The sequence below is a fragment of the Leucopleurus acutus genome (genome assembly GCF_964270905.1).
Source record: "Leucopleurus acutus genome assembly, chromosome: 10".
Lineage (NCBI taxonomy): Eukaryota > Metazoa > Chordata > Mammalia > Artiodactyla > Delphinidae > Leucopleurus > Leucopleurus acutus.
In genome coordinates, this window is record NC_139153.1 from 36,578,955 (window position 1) to 36,597,059 (window position 18,105).

The 18,105-nt window shown below is 41.2% G+C and overlaps 2 protein-coding genes across 12 annotated transcripts in view; one reads left to right on the forward strand and one right to left on the reverse strand.

Moving 5' to 3' along the window:
• Window positions 1-2: 2 nt before the first annotated feature.
• Window positions 3-7,419, reverse strand: GNL3 (G protein nucleolar 3). Its single transcript, XM_082848694.1, has 15 exons — window positions 7,315-7,419; window positions 6,114-6,172; window positions 5,582-5,719; window positions 5,351-5,464; window positions 5,180-5,260; window positions 3,968-4,100; window positions 2,732-2,844; window positions 2,362-2,479; window positions 1,984-2,071; window positions 1,287-1,461; window positions 1,032-1,174; window positions 816-949; window positions 543-724; window positions 203-269; window positions 3-115 (listed from the first exon to the last, which is right to left on the reverse strand). Exons 1-15 carry the CDS (start codon window positions 7,325-7,327, stop codon window positions 30-32), a joined length of 1,644 nt encoding a protein of 547 aa, XP_082704820.1. The 5' UTR covers window positions 7,328-7,419; the 3' UTR covers window positions 3-29.
• Window positions 7,420-7,541: 122 nt separating this feature from the next.
• PBRM1 (polybromo 1) overlaps window positions 7,542-18,105 on the forward strand; it is a 101,292-nt gene continuing 90,728 nt past the window's right edge. For 2 of the 11 annotated variants that reach the window (XM_082848523.1, XM_082848522.1), the window contains exons 1-3: window positions 12,079-12,498; window positions 13,440-13,537; window positions 17,806-17,953. In XM_082848523.1, coding sequence (XP_082704649.1) covers window positions 12,361-12,498; window positions 13,440-13,537; window positions 17,806-17,953 — 384 coding nt within the window. In that variant the 5' untranslated portion in view covers window positions 12,079-12,360. Of the gene's footprint in view, window positions 7,686-7,796; window positions 8,014-10,190; window positions 10,260-12,078; window positions 12,499-13,439; window positions 13,538-16,388; window positions 17,495-17,805; window positions 17,954-18,105 lie in introns of those variants that run through there. The other 9 variants (XM_082848525.1, XM_082848516.1, XM_082848517.1 and 6 more) reach the window with 8 other exon arrangements.

Genomic DNA, 18,105 nt, shown 5'->3' on the forward strand with positions numbered 1-18,105 from the left:
AAACACCATTATATAAGGACAAAGTTCTATTATACATAATCTGTACTGAAATCATAAGCATCATCTTCCTCTTCAGTCATTTTATCCAAGATGAAAGATGGTGCAGACTGCTTATCTATATTGGAAAGAAAAAGGAGGTGTTTAAAAATAAAAATAAAAGCTACTGTACTGCTTTGTTAGAAGATCCCTCCACCCAACTCACCTGATTGACAGTCCTCAGGCAGTGCCTCGCAGGCCTCTTCTTCAGGGGACATGTCTGAGCTCTTTTCCTGTGGGACAGAGAAACAGTGTTAGTAAGCCCTTGTGTGCTCATTAATCCAATTTAATTACATACCCAGAAAACGTCTCTGGAGTTACACATTAATGGATGCACAAAATCAAGACTAATGATTGCAAGCCTTAAACTTCTAAATTGTACGAGGCTTTTTAAAGTCATGAAATATTTAATTTCTATTTCTTCCTTCAGCCCCTTCCCCTCTGTTGTACACTGTAATGCTAGAAAACTTACTTCAGCTTAAACAACTCACGCACAACATACTTACATCACCTTCTTCGTCAACACATTCCTGGTCAGTGTTGACATCTTCATAGTCCCCCCCCTCCTCCTGCTTCCGTTCTTTCTGTTTCGGCAATTCTTCAGGTATGTCCTTTTCCTCTATCACTCCATTTGTCAGACCCGATGACTGGAAAAGGATGCTACTGGCTAAACGAGGGCCCCTGATGGCTAGAAAAGGTAAACAGCCCGTGTAAACAGATGAGACCTTTATTGGCCTGTCAGCTTATGAAGACAGTATTTAAACACAAGCCGTGCTTACCTTGTATGCTGTGTGCATTGTTCTTTTCCAGTTCTTCCAGATTAAAGCCCCATTTCATGTCTGTCACAATGCTCTCATTAAAATGTGGAGGAGTCCAGGATGTAGGGGGATGGCAAAAGTAACCTAAGGAGGCACTGGTATTAAAAATAAAGTGTGTCAAAAATCAGTTCCTTTATTCTATGTGGCCATCAAAAAGCCAACAGAAAGAAGCCTTACCCTGTCCACTCAGACCACAGCAGTTTGGCAGCACCTTCTACATTTGGGCTTCCACCTTTTTGGTGCAGTCCTCTTCTCTGAGCAAGTGAAGTAAAAAATTCCAGAGAATTCTTAAAGTCTGGGACAGTAAATTTCAGTACTACCTTATTAAAAAAAGAAAAACAAACTGTCATCTATCTGATATAGTACAGATGTTAAAAAAAATGCTTATAATGAAAGACAAGATGGAGCTCAAGGGAAGGGGATTCTTTTTACCTGTCGAGCATCAGCATGGGATAGAATGGCGCTAGCAGCCTCCATTGGTTTTACTACCTCAATACTTGCTGGACTTCTCAGAGCGAGTGCAATAGCAGAGTTAAGTGGAGACACGATGAAACTTGGACTATCTATGATTGTGATTTGTTTGTCCAAGGGGACAACCTGCATGTACCTGAGACAAGAAAGATGGTAACTGACGGGCACTGGTTTTCCTGAAGGTCAAGAGACACAACGAAGCTCAGGGTTGGATTGAACAAACTCAGCACAGTCTGTCAGATCCATTTTATCATCATTTGCTTCATGTTTATCTAAAACCGTAACAGCACACCCTCCTCTTCTAAAGACAAAACACTACGTGTTATAGCTTATATACATATTGACCTAAACACATGCTGTTTCCTCTGTAGTATCTCCCCCCTCTTCTACCTGGCAGACTTCTATTCATTTCAAGTTCAGGTTCAAACATCACTTCCTCTAAGGCAGCTTTTCCTTCTATGAATCTATTTGCTCGTCTTTCAAACTAGATTGTGGGCAGCTATTCTAATCAATTCTTCCCAAGCCTAACACTGGCTTAACCCTGTTCCTTTCACTAAATAGAAAGTTGAGTAAATAGAAATAGAAAACTGTCTCCCTTAAAATAAACAAAATCATACTTACCTATAATGAAATATTGCAATTATGGAACTCAATTTACCTTGTAAGTCCCATGGATACACCAACATTGCATATCCGTTCTTGTTTTAAGCTATTGATGATGCTGCTTTTCCCCACATTTGGGAAACCTACAAATGGGAAATCCACAGATACAAAAGGCATTATGTGCTGGTAATTATAAAATCTCCACTCCCTTATTTTATGCTTGCCTGTTTAGAGCAAGACCAGAGTTGGATCTGAGCATCTTCACTTCAACACTAAAACTACTCTTAGCATCTTCATTTCTTGCACAGGTAATGAAAGAGCAGGAAACGATTATTAATTCAAATAAACCAGAGCTCTTAGAAGCTAACATTACCTATAGTGCCGAGTTGCACTTACTGAGATAAGACATAAAATATGTTGAACTGAAACTCACCGATTACCCCAACGTGAATGGCTTTGCCATAAGTCTCCTGAAAACCTTCAAGAAGCTTCCAAAGGCCTTCTTTTCCAACACAGACTTCACTTTTGAATGGAGCAGCTTTCTTCTTTACCTTCACAAGTTAAAATTCTAAATAATTAGTTTAACTACTTCTGACAATCCACCAGACAAAACCCAAGCCATCTGGCTCCAGAGCCCATCTATTAAAATCACCACATTCCATCGCCTTTCAGATTATCTCTGGATGAAATCAGAGTTGGATCTTAAAAGTTATCATTTTTTAATCAAGATTTTGTACACTCATCATATTTCACCCATCTGAAAGATGAAAGAACCACATTTCCCACCACTAAATTAAGGGTACCTTGATTCTCTTCCCTTTGTCCTTCAGATTTGTTGAGGCTTTGAACACCACTGTTGGCAATTCCTTTGTCAAATAACTTAGCCAGTTCTCCAAATTCTCCTTTGGTACCAAATCTGATAGGGATTAGGAATAAAACACTGTTCCAATTTGGTCATTTTGTTGAGATAAATTTGCAAAGTCTAGTAAACTATGGATTTCATTCAGGTTTGCCTTTTCCCAGTTTTTTCAAATGTATCTGAACTAGAAGATGGGGAGAGGGTCAGCTGCCTACCATGCTTCTGGTTAACAGAGTTCAGTATGTACACCTCTGTATTTCTTTAATTCCCCTCTGCATTGCTCATCCTTTCAGGATTAAGTCAACCTCTAGAATATTACCATACTAACCTTAGGGCTATGTTTCCAGAATTTACTATCAGGTAGGAGCCATGTTTACTGACCCCAACTGTAATTTTAGATCCCATCCTTACTTTCTGTTTCACAGGTTTCTGTTTCTGGGTGTTTCTGTCCCTGCTGCTCAAACCCAGATACATAATCATGTCTCATCTAAATAGTGCCACATGTCGACATTGTGCAGGTGTGAAGAATGTGGCACTCTGTCATCATTTCCTACGTGAAATATACTACACAGTAAGCTGAGCATAAAAGCTTACACTGTTAAATAAGACAAGGTGGTTAAGTACTGAATAGCGAAAGAACAGTACAAACCAGTTAATTCGCTTCTAGAAAACATCTCCAGGACCTCCCTGGTGGTGCAGTGGTTAAGAATCCGCCTGCCAATGCAGGGGACACGGGTTTGAGCCCTGGTCTGGGAAGATCCCACGTGCCACAGAGCAACTGAGCTCGTGCACAACTACTAAGCCCACGTGCCACAACTACTAAAACCCACATGCCTAGAGCCCGTGCTCCGCAACAAGAGAAGCCTGCACACTGCAATGAAGAGCAGCCCCTGCTCGCCGCAACTAGAGAAAGCCCACACACAGCAAAGAAGACCCAACATAACAATAAATAAATGAATAAATAAGTAAATAAAGTATAATATAGTAATTAAGGGGAAAAAAAAATTTCCACCCCACTGCCCAGCACTGTCTTTGGCAACAAGAGCTCATGCATATGCATTGGTTTTGTTGAGGTCAGAGTTGGATCTTATCAGTCTTCAGAGACAATCAAGACTGTTCAGATGTTTTCCTCATACCTCACTAGTGCATATGGAACATAAAGAGCAATGTTTTCGCCTACCTGATTTATTTAATACAAGTACCAGCTTTTTCTGTCCACCCTTGACAATGGCTTCTTCTACCTGGGGACACCGGCAACCAAGAGGATCTCTGGCATCCAACACCTCCAGCACAACATCTGAGGCTTCAATCACCTGTCAAAGCAGAAGCTATCAGAACACCATCCCTTGCTCTGGCACCACCCTCCACGTAAGTACACTGGCGTTGTCTACTTTGCAACAGGGTGAGCTCAGAGTTGAATCTCTTAAATTTTTTTTTAATTTATTCTTTTTTTTGGCTGCATTGGGTCTTCGTTGCTGCACGTGGGCTTTCTCTAGTTGCAGTGAGCAGGGGCTAGTCTTCATTGCAGTGCACGGGCTTCCCACCGCGGTGGCTTCTCTAGTTGCGGAGCGTGGGCTGTAGGCGCACGGGCTTCAGTAGTTGTGGCACACGGGCTCAGTATTTGTGGCTCACGGGCTTAGATGCTCCCTGGCATGTGGGATCTTCCAGGACCAGGGCTCAAACCTGTGTCCCCTGCATTGGCAGGCGATTCCTAACCACTGTGCCACCAGGGAAGCCCCAGAGTTGAATCTCTTATCTTCACTTTGGTGTGAATGATGTTCACATGTTTATTTCTTACATGACAGTAAGACATAAGTTTGTTCAGTGGCCTCTGATCAAAGTGGATTTCAAGAGTGGAAACATTCCCAACTATCTAAATGTATAATCTTCCCATTCTGAGTTATGTAGTTTGAAAGACCTTTGTGGCCCTACCAAGAGCTGCTGAGAAACACAGTCAGGGTCTATTCACAGGAGGGAGTGACCTTAGGAAAATAGGTGTAGGGGATGGCAGTGCTACACCAAGACATCCCCTTGACCTCCTTCACTTAGGTTTCAGCAAAGTACTTTAGAGATTCTTACTTTTGTACTGCTCCTCTAAAGTATTTCCTTCTATTTAAAAAGCCACTGTGTCATAATGTTATTTTATCACAAAATGCCACTTCTGTAAATCATGCTTATGGGGAACTGTTCCCATGCAAAAAAATTAAAACCATAACAATATTTCCTTCAGTGAAACATATCAGTAAGCCAACTTGCTGAAGAATTCTTCCTGCTCAAGAGAACTCTACTTCCACCTCTACAAGGTTGGTGTCAGGAGAGAAAGAAAAAAAAAAAAAATTCTAGTCTTTTAAACCTCATTACCACTTTTAGACACTAACCTAGACTATGATACCTTTTTAAGTTCCTGACAATACAGCCTCTTTGGATTCTGTTTGCTTGACTTGGCTTTCTTAGCTTTGCATTGCCCAAATTCCTAGGTGATAAAGACAAGGGGAAAGGACACAAAATTAGTAGGTCAGTAGATGTAACCTATTTCTCCATTTTTCATGACTGTAATCATTACCTCTTTCACAGGTTCCATGTTACATAGCTCAACAGCAGGGTCAGTTCCAAGTCTTCTTTTCTTGTCCTGTTCCTTCTGCCTGTCAAGTTTCTGCTGCTGTTTCAGTTCTTCAAGCTGTGTTCAAGCCACAAAAGAAATGGGAGAGCCAAAGTGACCTGATATTGTAACTTTACTTTGAAAAAAATACACACACCCACACATCACTTGTTGAACATTTTAGATGCATTTTACCCGCTGTTTCCTTAGCTCAGCTTCCCGAAGAAGAGCCTCCTTAAAAGGAGCACTGTTTGGAACTCCCGGGTCTTTCCTAGGCTTCTTTCGACCCCGTTTTTTAGCCTCTTTCCTCAATTTTCTATGGTGTTCTCGAACCTATCGTAATAAAATTTTATTAGTTAACAAAAATACTAAACAAAATTCATGTGACTAACCAATCTGGCTGCAGTTTACTTATATCTGTAAAATGACCTAGAAACATAGAACTTTAACTGTAACAATGCAGAGAACACATGCTTATGTATGAAACAGCAAGAAAAAGTCACCAGGAGATTCTTTTTGCAGCAATTGTTACCATATTGATCAAAATTTAGACTCTTATCACTGAATTACTTCTGATGCTTAAGAGCTTGTGTCGTAGTCTATCCAACCTCCGTTTCTTGAGGTGAAATCATACTAATATTAATCCAGACCTCTTTGTGGAGAAGGGGTGGGGCAGAAATAAGTTTAGCATTATACTTGGTATAACTCTTTCAAGAACAAGACTTACCTTTTTTTGGATTTTATACCGCTTATGGCAGGTCATGCGTTTACTTGCTTTCTTTAACTCTGCAAAGCAACATATCACAAAAGGGTTAATTTATTTACTGTTTTCTTTTTAATTTATTTTTGGCTGCGTTGGGTCCTCATTGCTGCGCATGGGCTTTCTCTAGTTGTGGTGACCGCGGGCTTCTCATTCTGGTGGCTGCTCTTGAGCCACCGGGGAAGCCCTATTTACAGTTTTTTAAAATCCACTTTATCCACAAATGATCAGTTTTAGTTTTTGATGACTGCGCTCTAGGGTCACATCTATGTTTGCGTTAAGTAATTAACTGGCTCTGAAACCTAATTTAAGAATCTTGTGGGGAAGTTCCCTGATGGCACAGTGGTTAAGAATCCGCCTGCCATTGCAGGGGACACGGGTTTGAGCCCTGGTCCGGGAAGATCCCACATGCCGCTGAGCAAGTAAGCCCGTGCGCCACAACTGCTGAGCACGCGCTCTAGAGCCCGCGAGCCACAACTACTGAAGCCCGCATGCCTAGAGCCCGTGCTCCGCAACAAGAGAAGCCACCGCACCGCAATGAAGAGTAGCCCCCACTCGCCACAACTAGAGAAAGCCCGCGCGCAGCAACGAAGACCCAACGCAGCCAAAAATAAAAATAAATGAATTTTAAAAAAATCTTGTGGGTGTGTGGTAAAGATAAAACACGGACCACTCAAGTCCCAAAGACGGATTCAACAGATCCGTTGTAGAGCCCAACTTCCCCGCTCCCACTCTTCCCAGATTATACTGGGATAGCACACAGAAGCGTATAAGATCCAAAAATAGAGCCACTTCTTATCAAATAGCACGAATCACAAAGGAGGAGCTAACAGTGGGGTCGAGAGGCGGCTCTCAGATCTCACCAGGGCCGGATCAAACGTGGCCGCACAAGGGAAAACGCTGCGCCTGAAACCTGGCTCAGACACTGACTGGGTCCTCACGAGACTCTGGCCCGACCTCCACCCTTGGGGCCCAGCCTTCTTTCTGCACCACAGGCCCGCGACTCACGTGGAGCCTTCCAACCCCCCAGTGCTAGGCGGGATCAGGGCTACGGCCTCCCGGCCGGCCCTCCATTCCCCAGAGACCAAGCCGCAGACGAGCGCCCTGGTGGGTCCGTCGACCATCAGACACAGAGGCCCCTCCAAGCCCGCCCCCTGACCACACTCACTCGGCCGCTTCATACTGTAAGTCGGAAGGGCTGCGCCCGCTGTTGCACCAGCGCTTACAGCCACAAGCGCCTCCGCAAGCGCCACGTGCGAACAGAGACCACGGGCGAGCGTCACGCACTCACGCTGCCGCCGTAAAGCGCGCCGCGGCCTGCCCGCGTGCGCGCGCACGCAGTGTCGCGCGGAGCCAGGTTCGCTTGGCGGCCGCGGGGCTGGTTTTGCGGCGGCACCGGGAGGGGTGAGGGCGGTGAGGGCGGCGGGTGCTGGAGCGACGGCAGCGGCTGGAGGAGCAATAGCAGCAGCCGTGGCGGCCACGGGGCGGGGCGCGGCGGTCGGTGACCGCGGCCGGGGCTGCAGGCGGCGGAGCGGCTGGGTAAGGCCGGGCCCGGGGCGGGCGGGGCCGCTTCCTCTCAGCCGGCTGCCGGGCCTTTGTGTGGGCCCGGGCGGGCGGGAGCAGCGGCGGAGGCCCCGCCCCGGCCGTCGGGATGCGCCGGTCGGGCCGGGCGCGCGGGGCGGGGCATGGCGGCGGGCTTCGGGAAGCGCCTGGCAGCCTTGCCGCACCTGCCTGCCGGGACAAAGGCGCGCAGCGGCCCGGAAACTACCCGCGCCCCGCTTTCCCGCCCCCCGCGGCTGGCCGAGCTCTCGTCGCGGGCAGCTTCAAAACTGTCAACGTTTCCCTTAGTTCCCCGTACCGGTGACAGGTTGGGAAAGTCTTTCATTTTCTCCGCAGCTCAGGGCCTCCTTTTTTTGTTGTCGTTTCTTGACGGTTCAGACACAAACTCTCCTAGTAAATTTTTTTTTTTAGTACTTTCTGGATGACTCTGTTCAGACTGAGTATTTTTATCAATGGGACTTGTATTTGTCGTGGAGCCCAGGTATAGTTTCTTATATGCAACACCACAAAGAATCGAGATTTTCAAATTGTGTGTGTTTCTGGTTATTTTTTCGTCTCTTAAAATTTTTTTACTGAGAAAGAAGCATAGTTTTGTTATTGTAGGGTAGAAATTGGTGACTTAAAGAGGAAGAAAGATTGGCAAAAATGTAGAAGAGATCCTGAAAAGCAAATGACAAATACACGGTATAGTGGATATAGAAATTATTACTACAATTATAGAAACATATGTTGGAGTAAAGCATTTTTATTAACTTATTTTCCAGCAAACTAAGACTCCTCAAAAATGATTTCAAGGTATTTTTTTTCCATTTAGTAGTGAACTCTTTTCCCAAGTACAATTCAAAAGCAAATTGGACTCAATACAAAAGAGTAGTATAATTTCTGCCATATCACCTGTTAACAGATTGCCCATATTTTAGATCCAAAGGAAGATTGGAAGGTATCTTTTGAAGAAGTATGTCAAATCAGTAATAAATATGTGTGGATAAATAGAAGGGCTTTGACCACTTTCTTTGGCTTTGGGAGTGTACAGAATATCTTAAGTATTGATATTCTATGCAGATCGCCAAGATTAGTAAATTGCTATCTGTATGATAGACTACTCTCAAGGCATCCAGCATCATGTGAGAGAACACTGAATTGGGAGAATATTCCCTAAGTTAAAACACAGGCTGCAACATAATACATGTGGTTTGTTCATGCTTTTTTAAAAAAAAAAAAAAAAAAAAGGCAACCAGGGCATAGAATAAATACTGAAAGCTGTGAATGCCAACGTTAAGGGTTCTTTTTCTCTGGGAAGTTGGTTTATAAGCGATTTTTTCCCATTTTTGAATCTTCTCTTTTCCAAGATTTTTGTTTTAAACCTGTATTACAGTACTAAGAAATACTAGAAATACAGGAGAGTACTAAAAGTCTATAAACTGTCAAAATATACCATTAGGCTATACTGAGTAAATATTTTCCCAGTTGCACATTGTAAAGTTATTCTTTACTGTCCACTGTAATTTATCATTGGTTGTTAGAGTTTTGGACATCTGACTGTAATCAGTGCCATTTAAAAACTTGTAACTAAGTTTCAGAATCTTTTCTCTTTATAGAAAAAGAATTACTGAATGGATGCTCACAGTCCTTTGAAACTATGCAAACTTTTTTTTAATGTCTCACTTAAGTGCACTTTTAATATGTCTTATTAAATAGATAAGTTGATCACTGAAACTATGCTATAAGTCAGGCTACAAAAATGGATAAAGTGCTGTTCCTGTGCCCAAGACAGCGTACAATCCTAGAGTTAAAACTTAACATTTTTTGTGTGTTTTGACATTTCAAAGTGATTTCACATACATTTTTCACTGTCATAACAATCCAAGGGAGATATGTACACTGCTGTTCTCATTTTAGAAATAAAGAAACAGATCTGAAAGGTTGTGACTCAAGCAACATCGAACAGAGATGGAAGACCTGGGTCTCTTATCCTGGTCTTCTGAGCTCAGGTCCTATTGCCCCTCCCACCCACCTGGCCACATTGCCTTTGTAGCCAAACTTCCAAAATACATGTTAAAATGTGTTCCTTGGATGAGAAAATATTCGAAAATTATCCTTAAGTTGAATCTTTTTTTTTCTTATCAAAGTAAATTAATGAGTCAAGGAGTTTTGAATATTGTGTGGTCTAAACACCCCCCCCCAATGATTTACATTTTTTGTCGTTTGATTTTCAGCGGATTATTTATAAAAGTAATTTTGACCTCCTGCCAAATGGTCGAAGGCTTTTTTTTTTTTTTAACCTTTCTAAAGTTGTATGTGATATCTTTTCAGTGCTGATAGGACTTTTGGAAAGAAATGTCTCTCTGAATTTTTTTGACGAGGAGGAGTTTTCCATACTCTGCTCACATGAGCCATTCTTGGTTTGTTCCAGCTTGCTAACACTTGTTGTCACATGTAAGCCTTCCACATGTGTTCACTCTCCATTCCAGCTGTGTGATTGAACTCTGCTCTTATTGACTAGGGTGCAGTTGGGCAGGCATGCTTCGTTCCTGGAATTGACAGTCATTCCGTGTGAGTAAAGGGGAACCTCAGTGAGGCATCTTTATGTATGTGAAAAGCATTTGGTTTTAAAATGGAAGAAATATCAGATACTGTTAGTGCCTGAGCCTTTGCAGCTGTTTGATTGGTGCAAGAAAACTGATATGCCTATTTTCTCCAGATCTCGTATCTTTAGCAGTTCTGCTTGAATGTTTTCTGTCTATTCGTACTCATTTTTACTCCTTTGACCCTTCTTTTTATTTCCCCTGTCTCTGCCTTTTTCTTCTCTTTCAGTTTTGAATATATTAACACTGAATCAGCACTTCTAAAGCCCTGCCTTCTCCCACTGGCTTCACTTGGCCTTCAGACATAATGAGGAGACTGGCTTTTCGAGGAGCTGGTTGTGCTCTGGTAAAGCTGGTAAATTACTGATCATCTACACCCTTTCCCTTTTCTGTCCTTCCTTGCCTTTTCCCTTCCACCTTTCTTAAATTTTGTTATCCTTTTCATAAAGATTCCTGCCTTATGTTCATCAAATTCACTTGTGTCCTTGTCATAGATTGTTTACAAAAGCTTGGTCCTTAGTTTCTTCATTTTAATGAATTGACACCAGTTTATCAGCCTTTTATAAAACAAACAAAAATCAACAAAAGTTGGCTGGCCTTGGCCTACGCCCTTTGAAGCTTTAGCCAGTTGTGGCCGATTGCAAACTAATACACTGTATAACAAACCAAGTCCTAGAGGAAGGAACATCATCATATTAGGCTCTGTTTTTAAACACCATGTGGACTGTAATTCAGAGGAAGAGATAAGAGACTTAGTTTGTTAGTTGGTTACCAGAATTTTTTATTTATTGGTTTGTTTTGCTCCTGCTTTCTGTTCCCTGGAGATCCCCAGTTTTTCTCTCCATACTACTGGCAACCCATTCTTTCAGCTACTAGTGTCTTAGTGTCCTGAAATTGAATGTTGATGAGTGACACTGGGATCAGTTTTTTCTTTTTGCTTTAGAGAAAGGCCTGTGAAATCACAATATGCTATTTGATACTGTTTTTAAATTGTATAAGCATTGTAGGACTTTCTCAGGTATGCACCCTTACCTTTTTCTAGCTGTAGCAGGTCATTTCAGTGGTTGCATTTCTTGTGTTATAGTCAAATATATATATATATGTGTATATATATATATATATATTTGTAAAGCTGTGTTAAGATTACTTAGCAGCCTGCCTAAAACTTAGAGCAAATATTTACATGTTTCTGGGAGCCCGAGGAGGGCCTAAAACCTCACTTCTGGGGTGCTCTTCAAGATCATCTACTGAAATGTAAAGCTGTGAATTCATGGGGATAGGGTACCTCATATAACTGAAAAGGAGGTTAGTCTGGATTGACAGAAAAGTTTCAAAATGCAATTTTGCTACTTTAGCATAGGTATGGCAAGTATGTTGAGTGTTTTCTGGGGTATGTCTTGTGGATCTTACTTTAATGAATGGAGAAAATTCATTTTCAGTGTGTTAATTTTAGGGTACATCTAAAATGCTAGAAGGTTAATCCTCTGTCCCCTTATCCTTTTGCACTAATTTGCCTCAGGGTCTGCTTCCTGTTTTTTGGTTTTTGTTTTTTTCCAACATGCTGGCCCACCTGGAAAGTGATCATAATCATAAGAAACACTGGGGAAAACAGATGAGGCTGCTGACTCCAGAGGTGACCACCTTAGGGACTCTGTCCCTGAGGCCTGCCTGACTCCCTCAGGGGCTGAGGGATCAGTACCTCCAACACACAATTATATGTGGGTGTACCCACATATATAATTATGTGGGTTTCCAAATTCCAGTCCAGGGTAAATTTGGGGCCAGAAGTGGTTGAGTCATTCAAAATTGGTAAATACAAATGAGTATACTGTTGCTGAATTTGTCCCATCCAAGTTGAAAGTGTAGCATTCTGGTAAGTGAAGGGGCTAAAGCAAGGGCCAGGACTTTCATTGAAAAAAACATAGTTAAGCTTCTTTGCAACAGTGAAAATATTCTCCTAAGTGAACCAGAAGCTTTGTGGCAAGTGGCCAACTGAGGGCTTGGTGGCAGAGTATAAAATTCAGTGTAAGAACATGGCTAATTATTTCTTATAGAAGAAGTTGGATTCCATGGGTTCCAAGAGAAGAAGAGCTACCTCCCCTTCCAGTAGTGTCAGCGGAGACTTTGATGATGGGCACCATTCTGTGTCCACGCCAGGCCCAAGCAGGAAAAGGAGGAGACTTTCCAATCTTCCGACTGTAGACCCTGTAAGTAACTCAGATCACAGTTTCTGCCTTCTGCACAATTCCCTACCTTTCCTTTAATGATAAGCAGTTAAGATGCAAGGCCTCTCAGCTTCTTTTTCCTCTGGCTTGATATTCTTAACCTTTCTTTTATGAAAAGTATACACTTAGCCAGAAGTCTTACAGTAATAGTGTAATTTAATATTATGAAATAATAAAGAATATCATTTTTGTCACATTATATAGTCATTCAAGTAAGTGTGTGCTGTCATGTACCAGGCACTGTTGTGGTGATTGGGAAAGAACTGTGTGTAAGATGAGCTAGTTTTTTACATGGAGCTTAGATGCTAGTGTTGGGGAAGCAGAATGTAAACAGATGAACAAATAAATAATAAAGTATCCTCAGCTAGTGATGAGTGCTAAGAAGAAAAGTTGGGATGATATGGGCTGTTTTGGCCCATACCTTCAGGAAAGATTTCTTTGTGATCAGAAGGCAGCAGCCCTGCAGAGCACTGGGGAAGGGTGTTCCAGGCAGAGGGGCTGGATCAGGAATGGATTTGATGGGTTGTGATTACAGAGAGATGGTCAAGAGGGAGAAGGAAACTGGCAAAGTCTGCCCAGCCAGAGTATACCCTACATACTCTGTGTTAGGAGTTTAGATTTTATTCTCTGATTGGTAAGAAGCCCTCTATTGGATGATTTTTAAACAAGAGTGATATGAACTAATTTTGTTTAAAGGAAAAGAAAATCACCAGTAACATATTCTGATGAAAGATTTAATCATTTAAATGATTTTAAATAAGGAGAGGTACTGTCAGCATACTTTAGACTTGGGTTCCCATGTGGGAATTTGGGGATTCATCGTTCTCTACTGGCATTTTATGTTTTGTTGTTTTTTTTTAAGAACCCCTACACTGACTTTCTGTTCACTTTTCTGGTGATTTTTCTCCTTTTCCTATGTGTAGATTGCCGTGTGCCATGAACTCTACAACACCATCCGAGACTATAAGGATGAGCAGGGCAGGCTCCTCTGTGAGCTCTTCATTAGGGCACCAAAGCGAAGGTGAGTGGGAGGGGTTTGGTCCCGGATCCAAGCTGAAAGTGTTTAATAATTGAGTTTTCCTTTGGAAGGAATGGCTTAGATGATACAGGGGTCTAGATTTTAGTTTCAGTTGTCAAGGTGTAGCGAAGCGCATTTAAAAAAATTTTTGTCTTAATTAAAGAAAAAAATTTTAGTTGTAAAAAATATACAACATGAAATTTACAGTCTTGATTGTTTTTAAAAAACTTTTAGAATAGGTGAATTCAGCAAAGTTGCAAGATACAAAACCAACATACACAAAAATCAGTTGCATTTCTGTACCTTAACAGTGAACAATCCAAAAGGGAGATTAAAGAATAAACCTAACCAACGAGGTGACAGACTTTACACTGAAAACTACACACTTCTGTAAGAAATTAAAACACAAAAAAATGGAAAGATATCCCATGTTCTTGGATTGGAAAACTTAATATTGTTAAGATACTAATACTACCCAAAGCAGTCCACAGAGTCAATGCAAAACCTAACAAAATCCCAACAGAATTTTTTTCAGAAACAAAAAAAACCATCCTGAAAAAGAAGAATGAAATTGGAAGACCATATTAGTCAGGGTTCTCCAGAGAATCAGAACCACTAGGATCTATCTATCTACCTACCTATCTAAAATAAATTTGTGTTGTTTTAAGCCATTAATTTTGTGGTAATTTGTTAGAGCAACAATTGGAAACTAATACAATGAGTTAATTAAAGATTTAGATCCATTCATGAATGTTGATGCCACAGTGGGTAGCCAACAAGCTCTAGGTTGATCTGAAGGCAAACCTCTCACTCCAAAGAGCAGAGCCACCAAGGATGCAGTATCATCATCCTGAATGAGGAGAGCTCTGTAAATTAGTCATGCCAAAAAAGAAGAGTTTTTTTTTTTTTTAATGAAATCCCTCTCCAGATTTCAGTTAATCAGTAACAATCTTTTGAAAGTTGTCATTTAATTAGCATATGTTATTAAAAGCCCATATTTATTGCTTACTACATGCTAGACACAGTACTAAGTGCTTTCCAGGCCTCATCTTGTTTAAACCTGAGCAGTATTGTTATCACAGTTTATAGATGACAACTTGTACAAGTTCTCAGAACTATTGAGGATAACCAGAATTCAGACTCAGGTTTTTCTGATTCTAAAGCCTGTGGTCTTAACCAGTATATTGTATAGGGAAGCAGCATCATATTGTAGTACACAAGCACCTCATGGAAAAGGACTGCCCCTCTGCTGCCTGCTTTCCACCAGCTGAGGGGCAGAAAATACAGGCCTTTGGTGCTAGAGCACTGTCTTCTAGCCTCCATGACGCAGTACTTTAGGAGCACTGCTGCCTTCCCCCCAGTGCTGTGCCTGCCTGCGTCTCTGCTCCTCCTCTGTGGAATGCATGTTTTCTCAAGAGCTTGTGGGAAGAAGTACTGCTCAGAGCCATGCATTTGTGAATCTCTTTTTGAGACTTTGTTTTGATTAGTATGTTAGGCTGCTTGTACTAGGACATCCAAATTAACAATGGCTGAAACAAGAACAATTGCTTTCTCTCATGTACAAGTCCTATTCTGTGAGGTCTTCAGGGCCGAGATACTGTCTGTCTTTTTATTCTGCTGTGCTTGGGGTATCACCCTTGTCTGCATGGTCTGAGACGGCTCACCACCACAACTACCTTCTGGCCCATAGGAAAAAAGAAACATGTTAGGATGTGACCTGGACGTGGTACATTTCAGCTCTTGCATTGGTCAGAACTTAGCTGCAACGTGGCTAAGAATTTGGCCTTTAGTACCCAGGCAGGAGCTTAGAATGCTGTCATCTTGGGAAGGAGGCAAAATAGGTTTAGGGGTAGCCAGCAGGCTCTGCACATCAGGCAGAGTGTTTCTCACTTTTCTGGTTAAAACTCTTAGTTATGCTTTGACTATTCTGTGGCCATATTATGGCAGGGTGCCCTCACCTATTGTTGAAAGAGAAAAGCTCTTAAGACATGTACTTCACAATCCTATGTGTGTGTGTATGTGTGCACAGAGTCTGGAAGAATATTAATAGTGCTTTTAACTCTGGATGAATAGGGACAGTTTTTACTTTTCTATACTTTTCTGTATGTTGATTTAAGTGGGAAAAACCAGTTAGAGCTATTTCATTTTCAAAGTGAGGGGACCTTGTTTTGATCACATTATATAGAGTGGAATGTTGGGATCCTGACCTTTTTTTCTATATGGCAATTCTGAAAATGTTTGTGAGGAACCCCCTAGCAGAGCTTCTGGGAGATAATGTCCTTTCTAGGTATGTGTCCTCATTGCATTGTCAGTTGTCTACAGATAATCCCCCAAGCCTGAGAGGCTGCCGAGGCCCAGCTTTAGCAAGGAGCAGTGGACTATGGCCCATCAGGCCCAGGCGGAGAGAGCCATCTAGGATAGCAAGTTAACAAAGCCCTAATGTTCACTCTGAGAAAGTCCCTTGGTACCACTGACAACATTGATATTAGGCCTGGGTGGGCCTTTATTAATAGTTACTCACTGAGACCTTTATGTTCTTACACTTTCTTTGAATAGCAGATTGAATACTCCTTTTATCCCCTCGTACTTAATTTTGTAGTTCACTGAAATCGTAAGTAGTTGATAAGGGTTTAAAAACTTAATTTACTCTTGTTCCTTTCCCTTCCTGGAGAATTCAAAGTCATTAGGTGAGGCTGAGCAAGGTAGGAATCTGCAAGGGAGACAAGCGGTGGGGGTATGGGGTAGGGGTTGTGGACAGTAGCCGTGTCACAGGCTGTTACATAGCCTGGAGTTACCTTTCCATAAAGTACAAGGGGTAAAAGAGTAACTTGGTCAGTTGAGAAGCTTAGCAGACCATAATCAAGTGACCAAAATCAACCTCATCTAAGTAGTGGCATGAGTTGAAATTAAGCGCCACCTGATAGAATACAGTGAGATGAATATAGCATCATCAGAATTTATTCCTCAGGAGAAGAGACAACCCCAGATTAAGGGACACTCTACAAAATAACTGGCCTATAATTTTCAAAAGTATTAAGATCATCAAAGTCAAGGAAAGACTAAGGAACTGTTTCAGAATGAAGGAAACTGAGGAAACATAACTGAATGCAGCATGATTCACATTGATCCTTTTTCTATAAAGGACAATTTTGCAACAGTTGGCAAAATATAAATGGGTTCTGAGGATTAGATGATGAGACTGTATCAAAGTGAATTTTCTGATTTTGATGATTGAACTGTGGTCCTTTTTTGTAGGAAAAACACACAACTCTTCAGCAGCTTACTCTCAAATGGTTCAGAAAAAACATTCTGTGTACTATTCTTGCAATTTTTATGTTAAAGCAAAAAGTTTTAAAAAATTAAATATATCATACATACATGGCTAAAACATGTCAGCCAGTGAGTGTCCCAGGAGAGATTAAAGCCTTAATGACAACATTCTTCATATGTAGTAACTTACCCTCTTACACATCTAGGATGAGTTTTATCTACCCCTGAGGGAGAATTGTGAAAAACAGTTGCTTAGATAATTTTGCAGAAGGTTTACTTGTCTCATGGAACTCCATTTGAAAAAAAGCCAGAAGGAATAATAATAAACATCCATGAACCAAAACCCAACTTAAGAAATTATTGTAACTACCTTTAAAGTGTCCCCTCCTCTCCAAGAGATAACCACTATCCTTAATTTTCTGTGTATCATTCCCATGCCTTTTTTGTTTTGTCATGTTTGTTCATGTCTTATGCCCTTTTATCTTTGGTAAGCTCCTTGTGCCAAGGGCCTCATCTTTCTCTTTTGTCACTTTAGTACTTGATGTTAGAGCAGCATATATACTGGGCACTTGATAGCACTTGGTAGAGAAAGTTCTGTGGTCACTACCTGAAGAAAGATAATCCATTTCGTAAGTTTATAAAGAGCTTTGGAACATACCTGTTTTCAGCCATTATTGAACCCCATGAAAGGTAAGTCATTTTCATTTACAGGAGATACCATTGACATGGTTTTAGTGTTGGTGCCTTAAATCTTAAATATTTTGCATATAAAAGACTATCACAGATGTTAATTTAGGTTTCTATATCACCAATATGTATTTTGAAAAGGGCGTGCATATTCGTCTTGCTTTTGTTATTCCTTCTCAGTTCCAATAATGAGAGTACATCTAGTATGTTCTGTCACTTGGCGTGTTGGACATTACCACAGAGTTTTGAGACATAACTTTTTATGGGCTTTTGATTAATAAATATCTTTTTAAAAAACATTAAATTATTGACAGAAATCAGCCAGACTATTATGAAGTGGTTTCTCAGCCCATTGACTTGATGAAAATCCAACAGAAACTAAAAATGGAAGAGTATGATGATGTTAATCTGCTGACTGCTGACTTCCAGTTGCTTTTTAACAATGCAAAGGCCTATTATAAGGTAAGAAAGCATCAAATTTGGAAGATATCCAATTTGGTAATTGTGTGGCTTTTTAATATTTATCAGGCTGGTAGATAAGTAGTGGTTTTTCATTTGGTAGTTTGAGTTTGCATTTCTCTTGTTAGTAAAGAAAACTGAAGATTAATATGATT